Source organism: Piliocolobus tephrosceles, chromosome 14 (genome assembly GCF_002776525.5).
Source record: "Piliocolobus tephrosceles isolate RC106 chromosome 14, ASM277652v3, whole genome shotgun sequence".
NCBI lineage: Eukaryota > Metazoa > Chordata > Mammalia > Primates > Cercopithecidae > Piliocolobus > Piliocolobus tephrosceles.
This window is the reverse complement of record NC_045447.1, coordinates 43,641,232-43,664,204: the sequence shown is the minus strand read 5'-3', so window position 1 is coordinate 43,664,204 and position 22,973 is coordinate 43,641,232. Positions and strand designations below refer to the sequence as shown.

General features: G+C 39.1%; 1 protein-coding gene and 1 pseudogene across 2 annotated transcripts in view; both read left to right on the top strand.

Moving 5' to 3' along the window:
* The window catches only part of MELK (maternal embryonic leucine zipper kinase), a 96,237-nt gene extending 74,212 nt beyond the window's left edge, over positions 1-22,025 (top strand). Inside the window, exons 12-17 of the mRNA XM_023203174.1 lie at positions 604-726; positions 8,235-8,466; positions 13,748-13,844; positions 14,963-15,131; positions 19,166-19,269; positions 21,503-22,025. Coding sequence (XP_023058942.1) covers positions 604-726; positions 8,235-8,466; positions 13,748-13,844; positions 14,963-15,131; positions 19,166-19,269; positions 21,503-21,680 — 903 coding nt within the window. The 3' untranslated portion in view covers positions 21,681-22,025. The remainder of the gene's footprint in view (positions 1-603; positions 727-8,234; positions 8,467-13,747; positions 13,845-14,962; positions 15,132-19,165; positions 19,270-21,502) is intronic.
* LOC111536744 lies at positions 12,325-13,584 on the top strand (annotated as a pseudogene). Its single transcript, XR_002729811.1, has one exon. The product of XR_002729811.1 is annotated as an L-lactate dehydrogenase B chain pseudogene (transcript).
* Positions 22,026-22,973: the final 948 nt, after the last annotated feature.

Below are 22,973 nucleotides of genomic sequence, written 5' to 3'. Positions count from 1 at the left end.
TTTTTTTTTTTTTTTTTCAGAGTCTCGCTGTATTACCCAGGCTGGAGTGCAGTGGCACAACCTCTGCTTATTGTAACCTCCACCTCATGGACTCAAGCGATCCTCCCACCTCAGCCTCCCCAAGTACATGGGCCTGCAGGCACATGCCTGGCTAATTTCTATTTTTTGTAGAGATGGGGTTTCACCATGTTGCCCAGACTGGTTGTGAACGCCTGAGCTTAAGTGATCCACCTGTGCTGGCCTTCCAAAATGCTGGGATTACAGGCATGAACCACCACAGGGACGGCCTTTTTCTATGTTTAGATACATAAATGTGTATTGTTGTGTTAAAGCCACCTACAGTATTCAGTACAGTAACATCCTACACAGGTTTGTAGTGTAGGAGCAATAGGCTATAACATATAACCTAGGTGTGGCCTAGGTGTGTAATAGACTCTGACATCTCAGTTTGTGTAAGTACCTTTTATGATGTTCACACAATGATAAAATTGCCTAATAACACATTTCTCAGAATGTCTCTGTCGTTAAGTGATGCATGACTGTATTTTAAATATTGAATCATAGTACTGTTGTCTTTAAGTTCTTCTGTCTTTCATTGAATAGTCGAAGAATCGGAGTCTGGAAGATGTGACCACAAGTGATGAAAATTATGTGGCTGGATTAATAGACTATGATTGGTGTGAAGATAATTTATCAACAGGTACTGCTACTCCCCAAAAATCACAGGTTAGTAATTTTTATTACTATTTAAGGCAGAATCTATTGTTTCAATTATAAAAACAACCAGAGTAATGTGAAACCAAGGTGTGCCACCGAAAATGTTAATGAGAGATAACTGGAATACGAATGAAAGGGAAGTCAATTATACCCAAGTTGAAGCAAGCCAAGATTCTATTTTAGAGCTCTTTACTGCTCCTTTATTTCCTGTTTATTATTATTAGTTTTTAAGGCTGAGTCTTGCTCTGTTGGCCAGGCTGGAGTGCAGTGGCACGATCTTGGCTCACTGCAACCTCTGCCTCCCAAGTTCAAGTGATTCTTGTGCCTCCTGAGTAGCTGGGATTACAGGTGCCTGCTGCCTCTCCTGTTTTTTTGTATTTTTAGTAGAGACAGGGTTTCACCATGTCAGCAGCTGGTCTCAAACTCCTGACCCCAGGTGATCCACACACCTCAGCCTCCCAAAGTGCTGGGATTACAGGCATGAGCCACCGTGCCCGGCCTTCTTTTTTGTTTAAAATGAGGTATAATGAGGTATACTTTACATGTAGTTAAATAGGTAAAGTCACCTTTTTTAGTGTGCAGTTCTGTGACAAATGCATACAGTTATATAACCACCACCAAAATTAAGATATAAAACAGTTCCATTACTCCTCAAAATTCCCTCATTCCCCTTGTGGTTAACTTCCCCTCCCAACTCTCGGTGGCAATTGATCTGTTTTTCTTTCCTTTTGATAATCTTTTTATTGTACTTGAAGTTTGTTGAGCTTTTTAGATTATTGAAGATTAGTATAGATTAATGTTTTTCATCAAATTTGGGAAGTTTTCAGATATTTTATTTGTCCTACTCTCTTTATCTTCTGGTACGCCCCTTCCATGTATATTGGCACACTTGATGATGCCCTGCAGTACTCTGAGGCCCTGTTTATTTTTCTTTATCTATTTGCATTCTGTTTCTCAGACGAATTTCAGTTAACCTGTTTTCAAGTTTCAGAAGTTTCAGATTCTTTCTTCTGCTTACTGAAAGTGCTGTTTAATCCCTCTAGTGAATTTTTTGTTATAGTTATTGTACTCTTGAACTCCAGAATTTGTTTGGTTCTTTTAAATAATTTTATCTTCATTTATACTCTCTATTTATTGTGACATTGCTCTTACATTTTCCCTTGGTTCTTTAGACATTTCCTTTTGTTCTTTGAACATATTTAAAAACTGCGATTTTCAGTCTTTGCTTGGTAAGGCCCATGTCTGGACTTCTTCAAGGACAATTTCTATTGACTGCTTTTTTTTTTCCTATGTATAGGCCATCCTTTTTTTTTTTTTTTTTTAAAAACACAGAGGCTCGCTCTGTCACCCAGGCTGGAGTGCACTGTGTGATCTCTGCTCACTGCAACCTCTGCCTCCTGGGTTCAAGCGATTCTCCTGTCTGAGCCTCCTAAGTAGCTGGGATTACAGGCACCTGCCATCGCCTGGCTAATTTTTTTTGTGTGTGTGTTTTTGTAAAATGGGGCTTCACCAAGTTGGCCAGGCTGGTCTTGAACTCCTGACCTAAGGTGATCTGCCTGCTTCGGCCTCCCAAAGTGCTGGGATTACAGGCATGAGCCACCGTGCCCGGCCATACTTTTTCACTTCTTTGCATGTATATGTCTTGTAATTGTTGAAAACTAGACATTTAAAATAATATAATGTTGCAGCTCTGGTAATCAGATTTATCCCCTCCTCAGGATTTGGTATTATTGCTGTTTGTTGTTGTTGTTTAGTGACTTTTCTGAACTAATTCTGTAAAGTCATTTAGGTCAGTGTTGGGCTACATTTATGATGATAGTCCATGAAATTATAATACCATATTTTTACTATACCTTTTCTCTGCTCAGTTAGCATGGTGATCAGCTAATGCTTGGCGAGGTTTCCTTAGATGCCTGGAATCAATATGTCTCTCAGTCTTTGTGCTGGCTCTGTGTACATGTGGGGTATGCCTTCAGCTTTCAGCCAGGCTGCCGACAACTCTGCCTTAGATTTCACTTCCTATTTGTATAGAACCTCACGGTCAGCTTGAGGTGAGATCTTAGATCCTTCCAAAGTGTGGCTTTTTTTTTTTGTTTTGAGATAGAGTTTCACTCTTGTTGCCCAGGCTGGAGTGCAATGGCGCGATCTCAGCTAACTACAATCTTTGCCTTCTGGGTTCAAGCGATTCTCCTGCCTCAGCCTCCCAAGGAACTGGGATTACAGGCATGTGCCACCACACCTGGTGGCTAACTTTGTATTTTTAGTAGAGACGAGGTTTCACTACGTTGGTCAGGCTGGTCTTGAACTCCTGACTTCAAGTGATCCACCTGCCTCATCCTCCCAAAGTGCTGGGATTACAGGCATGAGCCACCCATGCCCAGCCCCTTCTAAAATCTTTCCTGAGCAAATACACAGCCCTCGGTATAAGCACATCCTATACATGTACATTGGGCTTATAGATTCCCTGGTATATTTTGGAGCTTTTCTAAGTCACTGTGGACGTCTTATTCTCCAACTTTTTCTTTTCAGCATTTTTGTTAGTCTATTGTTGTCACCAGCTGTTACCCACTGCTTCGGCGGCAGTAGCTGGGACTGCAGGCGTGCGCCACCATGCCCAGCTAATTTTTACAAAATTATTTTGTAGAGACAGGGTCTCAATATTTTGCCCAGGCTGGTCTCAAACTCCTGAACTCAAGAGATCCACCCGCCTTGGCCTCCCAAAGTGCTGGGATTACAGGCATGAACCACTGTGCCTGGCACCTCTAAATCTTTTTAACAGATGCCGCTGGGGAAAAGGCTTTTCACACTGGGCAGGCTCTGAGTAAGGTCAAATGAAGACAGCTTTCAGGCCGGGTGCGGTGGCTCACGCCTGTAATCCCAGCACTTTGAGAGGCCAAGGTGGATGTATCACCTGAGGTCGGGAGTTCAAGACCTACCTGACCAACATGGAGAAACCCCCGTCTCTACTAAAAATACAAAATTAGCCATGTGTGGTGGCGCATGCCTATAATCCCAGCTACTCGGGAGGCTGAGACAGGAGAATTGCTTGAACCTGGGAGGCGGAGTTTGTGGTGAGCCGAGTTGGCACCATTGCAGTCCAGCCTGAGCACCAAAAGCAAAACTCCATCTCAAATAAATAACAAACAAAGAATTAGAAAAGACAGCTTTCATAGTAGGGTCTTCTAGGGAACTACTGGCCAGGCTAAATAATGACAATTTTCCGAGCATAAAGCTTTGAAGGAGCTTCAGCCTGTTCTGCCTCCTCCAGTGGCTCCTAGGTTGCTGTTTTTTGTCATGATTGTGAGCTGTGAGTTTCTAAGACTATTATAGAGCTGGAGAGAGGGGAATGGGGATAGGTAGGACAACTTAAAACACCTCAAAGCTCACTGTTTCTACTTAGCTGTTTTCTATGAATAAATGCTGTGATCCTTGGCTAATACACAGAGTTCTGAAAGAAAAGTGGTATACTTTGTTTATGGATAGGGAGATTTGAAGGTATAGATCTCATTTTTTCCCCAAAATGAATTTTAAATTTAATGTAATCTCAACTTTTCAGTGGATGTAAACTAAGTCAAAATGATTCTAAAATGTATGTGGAAATACAAAGGGGCAAGAATAACTAAATCATGCCTAAAGAATAAGAAGATGGGAGGAAACTGGTTAACCTGATACAAGAACTATTATAAAATTAAAGAAATTAAGATTTCCTTAATAAATAAAACAATGAAACAAAACAATGAAACCTTTCATACCTTGTATTTAGGTATGTCTCTTTAAAAATAACATAGTTAGGCTGGGCGCGGTGGCTCACGCCTGTAATCCCAGCACTTTGGGAGGCCAAGGCTGGCGGATCACAAGGTCAGGAGATCGAGACCATCCAGGCTAACACAGTGAAACTCTGTCTCTACTAAAAAATACAAAAAATTAGACAGGCGTGGTGGCGGGCACCTGTAGTCCCAGCTACTTGGGAGGCTGAGACAGGAGAATGGCATGAACCCAGGAGGCGGAGCTTGCAGTGAGCCGAAATCGCGCCACTGCACTCCAGCCTGGACGACAGAGCAAGACTCCATCTCAAAAAAAAATAAATAAATAACATAGCTAGATTTGTTATGCAAACTGAAAATCTGTCTTTTGAATTGAGAGCTTACCCACCTTGTATTTATTTTTATTATGGATTTATTTATTATGTATCTTTCATTTTTTATGTTTCCTATTTGTCTTTTTCTGTTTTTTCTTATTTGTCTTATTTCTTATTTTTTTGATGTTTTCCCCCCACATTTTATTGGTTTCTATTTGATTTATATTCTTTTAATATTTACTCTAAGTTTTTAATATATTAGCCAAATATAAAGTGAGTGTATTTTTTTTTTTTTTTTTTTTTTTTGAGATGGAATCTTGCTCTGTTGCCCAGGCTTGAGTGCAATGGCATGATCTCGGCTCACTGCAACCTCTGCCTCCTGGGTTGTAGTGATGATTCTCTTGCTTCAGCCTCCTGAGTAGCTAGGTTTACAGACACCCGCCACCATGTCCGGCTAATTTTTATATTTTTAGGAGTGACAGGGTTTCACCATGTTGGCCAGGCTGGTCTTCAACTCCTGACCTCAGGTGATCCGCCCGCCTCAGCCTCCCAAAGTGCTAGGATTACAGGTGTGAGCCACTGCACCCGGCTGTGAATCTGTATCTTTACTTTCCTTCTAAACAATATGAAGGCCTTAGAATCTCTGATTACCCCTCCTGGATTACATGCTATTGCTATTGCTGTGTCCAGTGTATTAGCTCTTGAATGTTTTTAGCTTTCTATTTTGAAATATTTATGGATTCACAGGATGTTATTGAAGATATTATTCTACTTTCTTCTTGCTTCTATTGTTGCTATTGAAAAACTAACCTCAGTCTAGCACCTTTTTAGTTTGTCTGTCTTTTCTCTCTGGCCCCTTTTAGGGCCATCTCTTTGCGTTTGGTCTTCTGCAGCTTCACTGTTAGGGCTACAGCATTGCACACCTCCAGGGAGCACACCATCTGAGTGGTGTCTCTGTGGATAGTGTCCTTTACAGTTGTATAATCTGGTAAGTAGAGATGTGGATTTCTTTTATGTATCCTGTTTATGATTCATCATGCTTTCTATGTATGGGGATTTGTATTTTTAATCAAATTTGGAAAATTTATTGAATAATATATTGCTTTTTCTTTTTCCTTTTTTTTTCTTTCTTTTTTTGAGACAGAGTTTCTTTCTCGTTGCCCAGGCTAGAGTGCAGTGGTGCGATGTCGGCTCACTGCAACCTCTGCCTCCCAGGTTCAAGCGATTTTCCTGCCTCAACCTCCTGAGTAGCTGGGATTACAGGTGCCTGTCCCCATGCCCAGCTAATTTTTGTATTATTAGAAGAGACGGGGTTTCACTGTGTTGGCCAGGCTGGTCTTGAACTCCTGACCTCAGGTGATCTCATGCCTTGGCCTCCCAAAGTGCTGGGATTACAGGTGTGAGCCAGCACGCCCAGTGTGCTTTTTCTTAAAAACAATATTTATATACATTTGTAGGGTACAAGTACAGTTTTCTTACCTGCATAGTGGTCAAGTGAAAGGTTTTAAGGTGTCACCCGAATAATGTACATCGGACCCCTTAAGTAATTTCTCATCACCTATCCCCTCCCATCTCCTCACCCTTCCAAGTCTACATTTTCTGTCATTCCACTCTACATTCATGTGTACACCTTTTTTTAGCACCCACTTATGAGTGAGAGCATGCAATATGTGTCATTCTGTGTCTGGCTTGTTTCACTAAGATAACCTCCACTTCCATCCACCTTGCTGCAAAAGATAGGATTTCATTCTTTTTTATGGTTGAATAGTATTCTTTCTGTCTCTCTCTCTCTCTGTCTCTGTCTCTCTCTCTCTGTCTCTGTCTCTCTCACATTTCCTTTATCCAGTCATCCGTTGACGGACACTTGGGTTGATTTTGTATCTCTGCTATTGTGAGTAAGTACTGTGATAAATATACAAGTGCAGGTATCTTTTTGATGTATTGATTTCTTTTCCTTTGGGAAAAGAAGTAGAGGGAATTACTGCTTTTGCATTGTCCATATTATCTATCTCTGCAACTTAGAATAGCCTTATGTTGGACTGACTTTATTTCATTTTCTGTTTCCTTAAACCATCTTTCATGTATCTCATATCTTTTTCTCTCTTGAGTACCTTCAGAGTAATTTCATATATTTCTATTCAAATGTCTCTATTTCCTTTATTCTGTTATTTGGCATGTGCATTGAACTTTTCATTTTTATCATGTTTTTATTTCTAGAAGTTTTTATTTTTCAAATCTATTTGAACAGTTTTGGTAGTCTTGTTCTTTTCTCATGTTTTTGTTTCGCTATTTTAAACATGCAAACATACTTATTTATGTTCTGTATTTGGTAATTTTAATATCTGAAGTCTTTATGCTCATAGTGCTTGTGTCTTTTGGAATTTCTTATGTAGGTTTATTTTTCTTTGAACTCTATGGGAATTATCTGAGGCTTGGGTTAAGGGCTTGAGTTAGGTTGGACTGAAGCTTTTCTTTCAGGTAGGAGTTGTGCTTGCTTCTACCAGGTTCCTTAGGCACAACCAGCCTAGGACTACTTTAAGTTAAATTTAGGCGTGAGGTTTCTGGGACCATGCAGGTTGTATTAATTTGGACCTTTATTTATTTGAAGACTGGCCTGTGTTTACTTACAAATTATTAAAAGAAGCTTCATTTTTCTCCTCCCTCAGAACCAAGACCAAGACACTCTTTTTCTTGCCTATTCCCTTTGAAGAGCAGATTTATATTTAACTCAGCCTTTCATTATAGTTATAGCCCTTCCTGGCTTTACATGGGAGCTTTGGATCTATCTCACCACCTTGCAGAGCCCAAGGCTTCTGTGGCTGTAGAAACACAAGCTGTAGGTTATCAGAGATAGAAGATAGATGCCCTTAGGGCAGCAGAGAGTTTCAGCCTTGGTTACACCTTTGGATTCATTCTCAGGTTTTTAGTTTGGCCTCTCAGGATTTTCCTTACTCTCTTGCAAGCTCAACCATAAATTTAAAAGGATTAAAAAGTATTTTTTATCCAACATTTCTGTTAGTTTAACATGTTTTTTCTGCCCTAATTGCTGACTAAACTTTTTTTTTTTTTTGGTATATATCAGAGGCAAGCCGTGACTATCTATAGATTATGCCATAATGCTATAATCTATCTAGGTATGGAAAGCATTTCTTAGCAATTGATTTGTGGCCATTCACAATATTGCCTAGGATCTGAGTATGTATATACACTCAACCTGTATCATATTGAAAATTACTGTCAATAGAACAGACAAAAGTGATCTACATGTATTAAAGAAAACTATATATTTTCAAATTTCCTAATATTGTCAATAATACCTTTTGATAATTCATTTTAATAAATAGTACAAGGCAGTTTGCAAATGATTAAGGAATGTTGTAAAGAAATTGATTTTTCTTCTTCAGTGTGCTTTATCAAGTAACTTTTTTTTTTTTTCCAGTTTACCAAGTATTGGACAGAATCAAATGGGGTGGAATCTAAATCATTAACTCCAGCCTTATGCAGAACACCTGCAAATAAATTAAAGAACAAAGAAAATGTATATACTCCTAAGTCTGCTGTAAAGAATGAAGAGTACTTTATGTTTCCTGAGCCAAAGACTCCAGTTAATAAGAACCAGCATAAGAGAGAAATACTTACTACACCAAATCGTTACACTACACCCTCAAAAGGTATTTGCTAAGTGAATTAAGCAGTAAGAAGTTTCATTTTTCTTACCACATTAAGTAAACATATAGCAGGTCAGAAGTGACTAGCATTGCTTTCAGGAATTTCTAGAAGTCAAGCTGCTTTTTTATCATGACGTTTGCATTAGTTGAAATGAAAGCATATTTGTCAATTTCAATTTCTTCTCAAATGATACCGAGTTTTTCCTCTTTTTCACATTTATAAAATTGAATCATAGATCGTAGGATATCAAAGCTGAAAGACAAGTTAGAGTTCATTTAATCCAACTCCCTTTTTCTCAACTAAGATACCTGAGACTCAGAAGGAGTGAAGTGATTTGTCCAAGGTCATATACCCAGGTTTAGACCTCGCACGCCCCTTTACCCTGACTTACGACTCAAGCTGATGCCTCCATTGAGCCTTTACTTATCTGGAGCTCCAGTTCTGGTGTCTGGTCCTGTTCTGCCCTATGGTATTACTGCCTGTCCTTAACAGACAGGGTGAATCTGTGATGCCCTTCCAGATATCTGTCTTTGTCCAGTTATTACAACTTCCTCATTTCCCTTGGTTTCCTCTTCAGTTTAGTCATCACCAGTTATTTAAACCATTTCCTTTATGATACTTCACTGTTTTGGTTGCTGGTCTCATCTGGACACATTCTATTTGGTCAGCCTGCCTCTTAGAATATAGTGCCTAGAACTAAACTGAGTTTTCTAGACTGGGTCTCACTACGATAGGGTGGTAAGTGTCATGACAGTAGAGACTCTCTGCCTTGTTTATTGCAGCACGGCATGGTCTGTAGTAGGGGCCATACCTGTCTGGTACATTGTACATAGTACTAGGCCTGATGCCTACTACATAATAGGGGCCATATTTATGTAATGAAATAATAAGAACCCAAAGGAATTTTATTTATGGTGATCTTGTTTGTGTCACTTTAAAAAATGTTACCTAAACTTTATCAGCCTTTTTTCCCCCAGCAATTGTGACCTTCTCTAGTTTTAAGATTCTAACAGACCGGGCGCGGTGGCTCAAGCCTGTAATCCCAGCACTTTGGGAGGCCGAGACAGGTGGATCACGAGATCAGGAGATCGAGACCATCCTGGCTAACATGGTGAAACCCTGTCTCTACTAAGAAAATACAAAAAAACCAGCCGGGCGAGGTGGCAGGTGCCTGTAGTCCCAGCTACTCGGGAGGCTGAGGCAGGAGAATGGCGTAAACCCAGGAGGCGGAGCTTGCAGTGAGCTGAGATCTGGCCACTGCACTCCAGCCTGGGCGACAGAGCGAGACTCCGTCTCAAAAAAAAAAAAAAAAAAAAAAAAAGATTCTAACAAACCTAAACTCTGGAGCATTGCCATGTGAACTGCTGTGAAACCACATCCTACCTTTGTGCTTCTAGTTTACTAATGCAGCTTGTAGCCGGTTTGAGGCATTAACTTCTTATCTATAAAGATATTACGGAAGACTTTGCCAGAGTATTTGCTAGAAGTCCCATTTTTATGTTAATGACATTTTCCGTTTCATCAACTCAAATAACACTTTCCCCCCAAAATGTGAGGCCAGTTTGGTGTCCTGATGTGTGTGTGTGTGTGTGTGATGGTGGGTGGGGGGGTGGTGGCGCTTCCTGTGGTGGTTATGAGAATTCAGTGAGATAGCCTCTACCCTGCAATCATAGCTTGCTATTGCATTCTTTCCCAATGAAAGGGTCTCTTTCTGTTCTTTCTCTACTGTAAATACAATACCCTCTGTGAATCATGGGATTGGGCAGGGAGATAAAATGGACCTCAGCTCACCTTAGCTCATTCAAGGCCTTTTTTCTTTTTCTTTTTTTTTTTTATTTCTTTGAGACGGAGTCTCGCTCTGTTGCCCAGGCTGGAGTGCAGTGGTGTGATCTCGGCTCACTGCAGCCTCTGCCTCCTGGGTTCAAGCAGTCCTCCTGCCTCAGCCTCCCTAGTAGCTGGGATTATAGGCGCCTGCCACCACGCTCGGCTAATTTTCGTATTTTTAGTGGAGACGGGGTTTCACCATATTGGTCAGACTGGTCTCGAACTCCTGACCTCAGGTAATCCGCCTGCTTCAGCCTCCCAAATTTCTGGGATCATAGGTGTGAGCCACTGTGCCCGGCCCAGAGCTTTTTTATTTTAAAAAACTTTTAGTGCCATAATCCCTTCCATTATTGACATTTTTTACTTTTTGTGTAACTCTGAAGGTTTTACAGTGTGGGTAGTTTGGAATTTATTTTACAATCTTGAAATATTATCAGTTGACATATGTTGTCATGATGAGAAAGATTATGTTGGTCAAAGCTATTAGTATTGGTCTTTTCTCTTTAAACACAAGAGCCACTTAAGGAAGCAAGTGGCTGAAGCCATGATTGCTAGCTTCCATTGGCGCTTTTCTCCTTTCCTTTCCTTTCCTTTTCCTTTTCCTTTTCCTTTCTCTTTTTCTTTTTTTTGAGACAGAGTTTCACTCTTGTTGCCCAGGCTGGAGTGCAGTGGCGTGATCTTGGCTCACTGCAACCTTCGCCTCCCAGTTTCAAGCAATTCTCCTGCCTCAGCCTCCTGAGTAGCTGGGTAGCTGGGATTACAGGTACGCACCACCATCCCCAGTTAATTTTTTGTATTTTTAGTAGAGATGGGGTTTCAACATGTTGGGCAGGCTGCTCTCAAACTCTTGACCTCAGGTGATCCACCCGCCTTGGCCTCCCAAAGTGCTAGGATTACTTTGGGATGAGTCCACCATGCCCAGCCCTGCATTTTACTTTCATTGTGAGTTATTTTTGACATAAATATTAACTTCATTTTTATCCCTCCTATACAATGCAGGCATTGGCAGTTTGTTGAAGGTCAGTTCTGTATGGTGATAGATACTGTCTGTATACAAAGATGAAAACTGTTTTTATAGATCTTTCTGATTGCTCTTATTTTCTTGTTCTTGTGCAAAGTGAGAGTATAGCCAAATAGTCATAAACAAAACCAAGCCCCTAATCTCTTTTACAAATTTTGATATTTTGTCTTTGTTTTTATAGTGTGAATATTATCTCTAAAGGGTATAAAACTTTTAGATCATGAGCTAATCAGCATAACCAGATTTGTTAGTACAAATTTGTCACAAACTATCTGGAATGCAAATACCCTACTTAGAATAAAACATAAAATTCTGGAACAGAGAATATAAAAAAAATCAAAGCTTACATCTTTTTTTTTTTTTTTTTTTTTGAGATGAAGTCTCACTCTGTCTTCCAGGCTGGAGTGCAATGGTGTGATCTTGGCTCACTACAACATCTGCCTAATGGGTTCAAGGGATTCTTCTGCTTCAGCCTCCCAAGTGGCTGGGATTACAGGTGCCCGCCACCAGGCCCGGCTAATTTTTTTTGTATCTTTAGTAGAGATGGGGTTTCACCATGTTGGCCAGGCTGGTCTCGAACTCCTGACCTCATGATCTGCCCTCCTCAGCCTCCCAAAGTGCTGGGATGACAGGCGTTAGCCACCGTGCCTGGCCAAAGCTTACATCTCTTTAATAACTTATGTCAAGCTTTCACAGGGGTCTGTTCTTTTTGCCTAACATGAGTTTAATTGGGCTATGAATTGAATTAACACCTTTTACTATTAGATCAATTGAAAGCATAAATTGGGCCCTTGTATAAATACAGATTGACTTTTATTTTTAGAAAAATAATCAGTAATTATGAGATTTGTATTTATATGATCTGTTTAGATTTATCATGTTGTTTATAATAAAATTAAAAGCATGGCCTCAATTCGCAGTGAAGAAAAAAAGGAAGAGCCACACATACAAGGCAAAATGATTTTGTTTTTATTATAAATCACATGGAAACATTTCTTGAAAGAATTAGAGCCACATTGTCTTCTCCGCACTGCTGTTACAGAGGTCTCCAGCGCCTTCTCTCTCCTGTGCAAAATGGCAACTCTTAAGGAAAAACTCATTGCACCAGTTGCGGAAGAAGAGACAACAGTCCCAAACAATAAGATCACTGTAGTGGGTGTTGGACAAGTTGGTATGGCGTGTGCTATCAGCATTCTGGGAAAGTCTCTGGCTGATGAACTTGCTCTTGTGGATGTTTTGGAAGATAAGCTTAAAGGAGAAATGATGGATCTGCAGCATGGGAGTTTATTTCTTCAGACGCCTAAAATTGTGGCAGATAAAGATTATTCTGTGACTGCCAATTCTAAGATTGTAGTGGTAACTGCAGGAGTCCGTCAGCAAGAAGGGGAGAGTCGGCTCAATCTGGTGCAGAGAAATGTTAATGTCTTCAAATTCATTATTCCTCAGATCGTCAAGTACAGTCCTGATTGCATCATAATTGTGGTTTCCAACCCAGTGGACATTCTTACATATGTTACCTGGAAACTAAGTGGATTACCCAAACACCGCGTGATTGGAAGTGGATGTAATCTGGATTCTGCTAGATTTCGCTACCTTATGGCTGAAAAACTTGGCATTCATCCCAGCAGCTGCCATGGATGGATTTTGGGGGAACATGGCGACTCAAGTGTGGCTGTGTGGAGTGGCGTGAATGTGGCAGGTGTTTCTCTCCAGGAATTGAATCCAGAAATAGGAACTGACAATGATAGTGAAAATTGGAAGGAAGTGCATAAGATGGTGGTTGAAAGTGCCTATGAAGTCATCAAGCTAAAAGGATATACCAACTGGGCTATTGGATTAAGTGTGGCTGACCTTATTGAATCCATGTTGAAAAATCTATCCAGGATTCATCCTGTGTCAACAATGGTAAAGGGGATGTATGGCATCGAGAATGAAGTCTTCCTGAGCCTTCCGTGTATCCTCAATGCCCGAGGATTAACCAGCGTTATCAACCAGAAGCTAAAGGATGATGAAGTTGCTCAGCTCAAGAAAAGTGCAGATACCCTGTGGGACATCCAGAAGGACCTAAAAGACCTGTGACTACTGGGCTCTAGGCTATAGAAATTTAAAAACTACAATGTTATTAACTCTGAGCCTTTAGTTTTCATCTGTGTACATGGATCGCAGTTTGCTTTGATCTTCTTCAATATGTGAATTTGGGCTCACAGAATCAAAGCCTATGCTTGGTTTAATGCTTGCAATATGAGCTGTTGAACAAATAAAATTAACTATTGTAAAAAAAAAAAAAAAAAGAATTAGAGCCTTTGACATCACAGGTCAAGTGATTATACTATTTCTGAGTCAATGAATAATGTGATACACGCATTATTATTAATAATAGAAATTTCAGAACCATAGTATGTGCTGCATATGGATTGTGTTTGTTCTGTTTCTAATAGCTAGAAACCAGTGCCTGAAAGAAACTCCAAGTAAAATGCCAGTAAATTCAGCAGGAACAGACAAGTTAATGACAGGTGTCATTAGCCCTGAGAGACGGTAAGTGTTTGGTTTTTTTAGGTTCTAATCTTTAGTGTATGTAACCAGATTTCCTTTTTCATATATTAATAGACCTGATTAAGGTAAATCATCACATAGATTCTGTTGGAGAGTAGGAATATCTGTTTATATGTGGATAACCTGTGACCATTCCTGGACATGTAGCCACTGCCTTCCTCATGGGGTAGAATTGTGAAACTGATCAGCAGTAGGATGGCACCTTAAGTACAACAGGCTGGGAAGACAGTGGCCCGCACCCCAGCCAACTAGTTGCCTCTCTGAGGCCCATCTTACCCTTCTCTGAGGCCAGTGAAATATAGATATCCACTAACAGATTGTAGTCCTCCCAAATCGTAAAGATACTCACTGTTGTTTCAAAGAAAATCTCTGTATGAAAAGTTCTGCAGCATAGGTAACCCTTCAGGTTGCTATTCTTTTATAGCAATTTCTTAAAGGCATTGTCTATTTTAGAGACAATTGGGAGAATTAGAATATGAACAGGGTATTAGATATTATGGAATTATTATTAATTTATTGATGTGATAATGGTATCATCTTTATGGAAGACAGCATCCTTATTCACTGGAGATGTATACTGAAGTGTTTCAGAGTAAAGTGTCATGATATCTTCAGATGAGTTACTTTCAGATGGCTTAGCAAATAAGTAAATTTAATGTATTACCTATATACATTAAATTTATGTATATAGATATATGCATTGATATATATATCAGTATATATCTATATACATATGCACATTAATGTATTATCTATATCCATACAGAAAGCAAATGTGGCAAAATATGAACAATTGTTGAATCTAGGAGGATATACCGGTGTTCACTGTACTCTTCTTTGAACTTTTCTATATATATGACATTTTTTAAAAAGGAAGGGGATAAATAGTTTTGCTGAGTGGCAGTTGCCTGGTGGAAGGGTGAGAGCTCCTGTCCAGGAGGAAATGGCTTTGGTGCTTCCTGATGAGGAGAGAGGTGATCTGGCCCTGGCATACCTGAATGAGGCACCCTAATGTGTATGAAGGGACAAAAGTTCGCCCTTGCGGACCCCACAGGCTGGAGGCCCAGCTCTACTCATGCCTTTTTTGTTTTTTTTTACAGGTGCCGCTCAGTGGAACTGGATCTCAACCAAGCACATATGGAGGAGACTCCAAAAAGAAAGGGAGCCAAAGTGTTTGGAAGCCTTGAAAGGGGGTTGGATAAGGTTATCACTGTGCTCACCAGGAGCAAAAGGAAGGGCTGTGCCAGAGATGGGCCCAGAAGACTAAAGGTAAGCAGGCTGGTATTCTTTCATATGGACTTCAGAAGCTGACTGCTAATGGACTGCCCTTTTTTTTTTTTTTTTTTTTAAAGGTACTGAATGAATTTATTAGTGTTTTTTTATTTGAGTATTTATTCACTTAGTTAATACATGTTTTTTGAGCAACTAAAATATGTATGTTACTGTGCAGTCAGTAAATAGATACAGTCACTCCCTTCAAGGAGCAAACAGCTGTCATTCAAATATTCAAGAGCAGTTGGAGGGATTAGTCACAGGGGCAACATGGAGGTGAAGAAGCAGGGGGCACAGATGGAGAACTGAGAGCTGCCTTAAGGAGGGGGACTTGAACTTAGTTGTGTCTCTGATTCATGGATACTTTGTAGGTCCTCATGAAATATTTGAATACATGGGAAGATAATTGGAACTTTGAGTGTGGTGTGTGTCAGGAAAACAGTGAGTGACAAGCGGGGAAGGTAGGCTGGAAGGGCCTCAAGGCCTGGCTAAAAAGGTGTGGATCTTATTTAATAGACCCAGTATGCTTTAAAAGGGTTAATGTGTCACCGGTGGACAATATATTTGGTCAAGGAAGGAAAGGAAAAATAAACTGTTAGTTGATATAAAGTACTTTCTATTCTCTTGGATTCTCTCTGAGTATTTATTCAAACACCTAATGAATACATGTTTGTTTGGTGGAAGGGGAGTAATTAAGAGGTAAAGGGACAAATGAGACACAGCCCGTGTCCTTGAGGAATTCTTAGGCTGGCAGTGAAAACAGGCTGGGATGTTGTTCTGACACACTGGGCTCAGTGCTATAGTAAAAACACATTCCAAGAGGTGTGGGCCCAGAGCTGGGGAGAAGATGGTAGTGTGCCCGTCATTTGGGGACTGGGTCTGTGTTTAGTTTTTGCACTGAGACTCTCGTAATGAGCAAATCTGGGTGGTGAGGGAAGGAAAATGCTGAGCTATTGGGCAGAAGGGTGTTTCAGAGGAGAATGTTCTGAGATCTCATTTGTGTTCTGTCTTAAAATGGAAGAAGATAGGATTTATCCACTAGCAGTCATTGCCTTGAACTTTGTAGTGTGCTGAGAAGTTTACGTTACATACGGCTATTTATTAGGCATATTTTATTCTTTTGTTTTGAAATTTCTCTGGTTGGAGATAGTTAAGTATTTCAAGCACTGACACTGGGATTTAAAAAAACCATAGTACCATTGCACTGAAAAATGTTAAATAAAATTAAGGAAACTAGTTCAACCATATATATGTATATATACATTATTGAGAAGCTAAGCAGTTACCAAATACTAATGGATAATGTTCTAAAAATGGTCACGTATGTAAATATTTTGGAACCTGAATGCATTTTTCAATAGAAACTACTGTGGTATTAGTTGGCTTTCTAGGGAGTTCTCCAGTACTTCCAGAATGTAGGAGAAAAACCACAAGATTGGTAATGAGAAGACCTGGGTTCTGGCTCCAGCTTCGTACTATATAGCTTTGATAAATCATTTTATTCCTGATCTCCTCAGGTTCTTCATTTGTAAAATCTGGAAAAATGCCTACCCTGGCAACCTCACAGGGCTGAGATGTAGAAACAAGACTACATATGGGATGCTACGTGGAGTATTAAATGCTTTATTAGTATAAGGTGGTATTTCCAATATCAAGGATTACTATCAGTGTTGAGCACTTTACCCCCCCCATGTATAGGCCCATGGTCTATAATTAGCAGAGTCCTAAGATCAAAAACTTTAACTTTAGATCTTTAACACTTTTTATTGTTTTTAAGTTTTTGCAAAACTGAAGGACTTTCTTTGGGAAATTAACCTTATTTTTTTCCACCAACTTCAAATACTGTACTAAAAACTATACACTTACCAGAAGAGCTGCAAGGATAGTAGAAATAATACCTTAGTTTTTTAAGATAGCAAATCATATGTAGTTATGTCCTCTTTTAGGAAGCAGTCTATTAAAAATCCAAAATTTAAATAGATAAATTAGGATTCATTCTTTATTTTACCAAAGCAGTAATTTATATTGTGATTTGAAGGTGTTCAGTTTATTATTAATATCATCTTGACAGAGCCAATTTAGTTTGGTGAAAAGAGTACTGGATCAGGAACCAAGAAAGAGAGGGTCCCTTCGTTTACACTCAGTTTCATGACATTTGCTATATGGGTGTATTGTGTGCACTATTATTTATCTGGTATTTTTCTTTATGTTGACTCTCCTTTAACAAATAGATTTATAGAAATATAACTGATATATAATAAACTTGCACATATTTTATTTGATTTGTTGTTGATTTTTTGAGGCAGAGTCTTGCTCTGCTGCCTAGGCTGCAGTGCAATGGCATGATCATAGTTCACTGCAGCCTCGACCTCCTGGGCTCAAGCCATCCTCCTGCCTCAGTCTCCTGAGTAGCTGGGACATGTGCCACCACACTTGGCTAAGTCTTAATTTTTTGTGGAGACAAGGTCTCACTATGTTACCCAGGCTGGTCTTGAACTCCTGAGCTTAAGTAATCCTCCTGCCTTGGCTTCCCAAAGTGCTGGGATTACAGTCATGAGCCACCACACCTGGCCAACTGTGCATATTTTAAAGTACAATTAATATGCTTTGGCATTATATATAACATCTGTGAAACCATTACCACAATCAAGATAATTTTTTTTTTTTTTTTTTTTTTTTTTTTGAGGCAGAGTCTCGCTCTTTTGTCTGGACTGGAGTGCAGTGGCCGGATCTCAGCTCACTGCAAGCTCTGCCTCCCGGGTTTACGCCATTCTCCTGCCTCAGCCTCCCGAGTAGCTGGGACTACAGGCGCCCGCCAACTCACCCGGCTAGTTTTTTGTATTTTTAGTAGAGACGGGGTTTCACCGTGTTAGCCAGGATGATCTCGATCTCCTGACCTCGTGATCCACCCGTCTCGGCCTCCCAAAGTGCTGGGATTACAGGCTTGAGCCACCGCGCCCTGCCGATAATTTTTTAAAACTCAAATTTATTTAAAAGGAAACATATGTCTTTAGGGTTTTTTTGTTGTTGTTGTTAATTATGTTTTCTAAATCAGATGGGAAGAAATACATATGTAATACAAGTATGTTTTCTAAATCAGATGGAAACAAATACATATTTAAAAATATTTATCCATGTGCCACCCAGAATTACCTTGTCTATCTTGTATATCTTATATCACACTATGAGAAGCACTACCTTAAGAAACTTATATCTGTTCTTTGGGCAACAGGTTCTTATTTTGAAAAGTTGGATACTTTTTTTCCTCAGCATTTTATTTATACAATGAACTCAAACCTGAAAGATATAGAAACTAAGGTTTTGTTTGACAGTGAAGGTACTTACCAGAAAGGGAAGGATTTTTGTGTGTCCAGGACCCACTAAAACAGTGCCTAGCACATAGTAAATATTCAAAAAATAGTTGGTGAATGAATGAAGGATAAATATCAATTAGGAATGAAATTATCTCAGAGAATTAGGCTCTCAGTCAATGAGAAAAAATAATATGACATTACTTTTTTAAAGGAATACCTGTTACATTTATTTCCTCATAGAACTGTCATAAATTCAGCTCCTGGAACTCTATAATATTCTTTAAATAATCCAGAAAGAATTAAGGAAACATATCCAACTAGGTACAAAGCAAACTTTGTATGGTGTTTATCTTCCTGTGGTATACATTTCAGGACTGTTAATGGCTCTTAAAATAGTGTGGGAAGGGGAAAACAAGCACAGCTCAAACAGTTAGATGGATGCTCTTTAATATTTATTTCTTTAAAAGGATTGGTAGGAGAGGAAGATGAAAGTATGAAAAGGAAGCTACAGGTGTGGTTACTAATAACCATCATTTCTCCAAGCTTTCCCAGTGTGCCATGAATTCACTAAGAGTTGACTGTAAATTCCTTTGGTGTTTTTCAGGAAATAGTTCCATTTGAAATGGTACTATATTGAGGAGTTTTGGAACTCTTGATCTGGTGTGATAGTCTTTGTGTTGATGTAAAAATTTACTTCTCTTCTTTTTCTTTTTTAAGCTTCACTATAATGTGACTACAACTAGATTAGTGAATCCAGATCAACTCTTGAATGAAATAATGTCTATCCTTCCAAAGAAGCATGTTGACTTTGTACAAAAGGGGTAAGAAGCACATTTACAAGCTGTTGAATTTATTACTTAATGTCTTTTGGACTTTGAGAAAATAGGGGTTGGTTGGGTGCTGTGGCTTATGCCTGTAATGCCAGCGCTTTGGGAGGCTGAGGTGGGCAGGTCACTTGAGGCTAGGAGTTCAAGTTCAGCCTGGCCAACCTGGAGAAACCCCATCTCTACTGAAAATACAAACAAATTAGCTGGGCATGGTGGCGCATGCCTGTAGTTCCAGCTGCTTGGGAGGCTGAGGCATGAGAATCACTTGAACCCGGGAGTGGAGGCTGCAATGACCTGAGATCACACCACTGTACTCCAGCATGGGTGACAGAGCGAGACTCTGTCTCAAAAAAAAAAGAGAAAATAGGAGTTGATCTCCCCACCCCTGTGCTTTAGAAAAAATATATTTCTCCCACCTCATTCCAAAAGCTTTTAAGGTAGTGTTATTGCTTATAATTTATTCTCTTTTGTTTGGTTCAAGCTATAAAAGTTTTAGAAGCATAGATATTGTTCCACTTTCAAAGTTAGACTTTTTATTTCAAAATAGGAAAATTCAAAATTCTTCTGGCTTTCTTGTAGATCCTCTATTTTCCTTTGATTTTCTGCTTTACAATAGTATTTATAAATTATAATTAAATTTGTGAGACATTTCAAACAAATCAGGGATTTATATAGAATCCTTCTCTTCCGTGACTGGCTATTTTTCAGGGCTGGATTTTCAGTGCTTTAGGAAGTTTTTTCACCTTATTTCTCTCCTTTTGAAGGAATTGCCATCCAAAGCTCCTTGGTTATGATCTCCTGGTCTCAATAGCCAGGCCTCTTCTGGTTACCCAAGATGGCCATATTTCTAAGCATTTCCATTCAATTATTTCCCTTTAAAATTTCCTTATTAAAGCAGCCAGTAGAGACACGCATGGATTTAAACAGGTAAATAGAATAGTCAATATAGAGTAAGATTTTAAGAAACATTCTTGTACAGATATAATTTTACATTTTACTTACCTGTAAATGTTGGCAAGCATTCCTTCTGTGAACCCTGGCATTCCTCTCAGGCTTCATTAGAACACATCTCTCCCACTCTGATCTCTTCTTCATGCTTGGGGCTTATGAGCCTCTGGGCATATCTCTGTCACAGGCCTCTCAATGATCTGTTAGATCTAACATGTGACTAAATTGTTCTATGCCTCATCTTCCTGTCAAGAATCTTAACTACAGGGTGCTCCTTTTGGCATTTCTGATGTTGACTGCTTATTTTTGAGAGATCAAGCCTCTTTCCCAAAACACATGACTAAGTTACTAAGAAAAAGAATATTTTGGTACATAATAGTATGAAACAGAAAAAAGTGCGTAACAGAAACAATGTAACTTCTCCACACATCTGCGGAACAGCACCTAATCAGGAACCCTTAAGTATTTAGGGAATTGAAACTTAAAATCAGTTCTATTTATTGAAGATTAGTAAGACAAAACTCTAAAATAGAATGTAAACTAATTAAAAATTATATACATGAATTAAATTTATCCAACTTTTCAGGGTCATACATATGTCTTAAGATGAGTTTCAGGCTTCATTTTGACTGGGCCTTTCCATTCTCAGAGTAGATAATGCGGCAGTTCTAGCTATAAATGCTATACATTTCAGTTATGGGAATATATCATTTCCTTGGGCTTTTTCTTCTGCTTTTCTTTCTGCCATAAAGTGATGTGATGATCATAACCTCTTATTACTAATTAGAAAAACCTCAAAAACACGTGCCTTTCTGACAGGTTAGTGGTTTCAGCTTTATTTATATGAAAGACAGAAGTTTCTGACAAGGCTCACACATACGAAATATTATCTTTCTTGCACTTTCCTTTGTTGTGAATGTTGTGGAAATGCCCAGTGTTTGCGGATTACACTGTTGAAAGGGTTACGTAAAGAATGCCAGATTTCTTGAGCATGAATGGCATGTATAGCTATGAAACAGGGGCTTTTCTTTGGAGCAAGGGAGAATTCTAATAAAGCCTTTTCATGCTTATTCTTAGGATCCTAGTTCAGTTTCTGGGAAAACACCAGTCATACTCTATTACTAAAGCATAGTTAGGTCATTTGGAAACTGTAAACAGTAATACTTTGCTTAATATGAAATAATGGTTCATTTCCTCCACTGGCCTCCTAGAGGCTTAGAAAACTCTTATACAGAATATGGTTCTCCTACTAACTAGCTTCTTATCTTGTTTTTTGCAGTTATACACTGAAGTGTCAAACACAGTCAGATTTTGGCAAAGTGACAATGCAATTTGAACTAGAAGTGTGCCAGCTTCAAAAACCGGATGTGGTGGGTATCAGGAGGCAGCGGCTTAAGGGCGATGCCTGGGTTTACAAGAGATTAGTGGAAGACATCCTATCTAGCTGCAAGGTATAATTGATGGATTCTTCCATCCTGCCGGATGAGTGTGGGTGTGATACAGCCTACATAAAGACTGTTATGATCGCTTTGATTTTAAAGTTCATTGAAACTACCAGCTTGTTTCTAAAGAGCTATCTTAAGACCAATATCTTTTTGTTTTTAAACAAAAGATTATTTTGTGGATGAATCTAAGTCAAGCCCATCTGTCATTATCTGTTACTGTCTTTTTTAATCATGTGGTTTTGTATATTAATAATTGTTGACTTTCTTAGATTCACTTCCATATGTGAATGTAAGCTCTTAACTATGTCTCTTTTTAATGTGTAATTTCTTTCTGAAATAAAACCATTTGTGAATATAGCAGGCTTCTCTTCTTTGTATTTGATTTTGATCCAAATAAAACCTCAAATGGCTTCCTGACTATTAAGTAGAGACTATTTGGAGTATGTTTTATCTGTTATCAAATATGCCTTGGGCAGAAAAACAGATAAGAATTCATTTGCATAATTTTTTCCTGTCTTTGATTTAAGTAGGATTTATTGAGATCGTTAACTAAGTCACAGCTGTGGTTACCAGAGTTAAACAACACATTTAATATGTTGAATAAAAGAGTATTGACTTCAGTAAGTATATTTGGTCAACAAATGATAAGTATCCAAACTATGAACCCCCCCTGAAATGTTACTTTGTGGTAATTTCCCTAAGTCTCGATGTTGGCCCCAAATTTGTTTTTTTATTTCATTTTGTTGGTCTCTAAAGGCTAGAACTCAAGTTATATTGGTATGGATTTCACCAATTAAACTAGTTGGAGAAAAAATAGCACTCCTTCTGGTCAGTAGTGAAGGGAATGTTTTGTCATTCATTTATTCAATAAATGTTTACTAAGTACTTACAAGCATTAGGTCCTCAGGCTGAAGCTGCTACTGTCTAGTAAACCCAAGGATTTCAGGTCTGTTAGCAGTGACAGATGTATTTGTAGCATAGCGGGACTGACTCACTTTGCATGGAGTTAGAAATGAATTCTTGAAAGAAACAGCATTTGTCATTGAAGGATGTATAGGAGTTCAGCAGAAAGAGAAGAATGAGGAGTGTGACTCTTTTCTTTTCTTTTCTTTTCTTTTCTTTTCTTTTGTTTTGTTTTGTTTTTTCCAAGACTCAGTCTCACTCTCCCAGGCTGGAGTGCAGTAGCGTGATCTCAGCTCACTGCAGCCTCGACCTCCTGGGCTCAAGCAGTCTTCCTGCTTCAGCCTCCCAAGTAGCTGGTAGTACGGGCATGTGTCACCACACCCAGCAAATTTTTTAAATTTT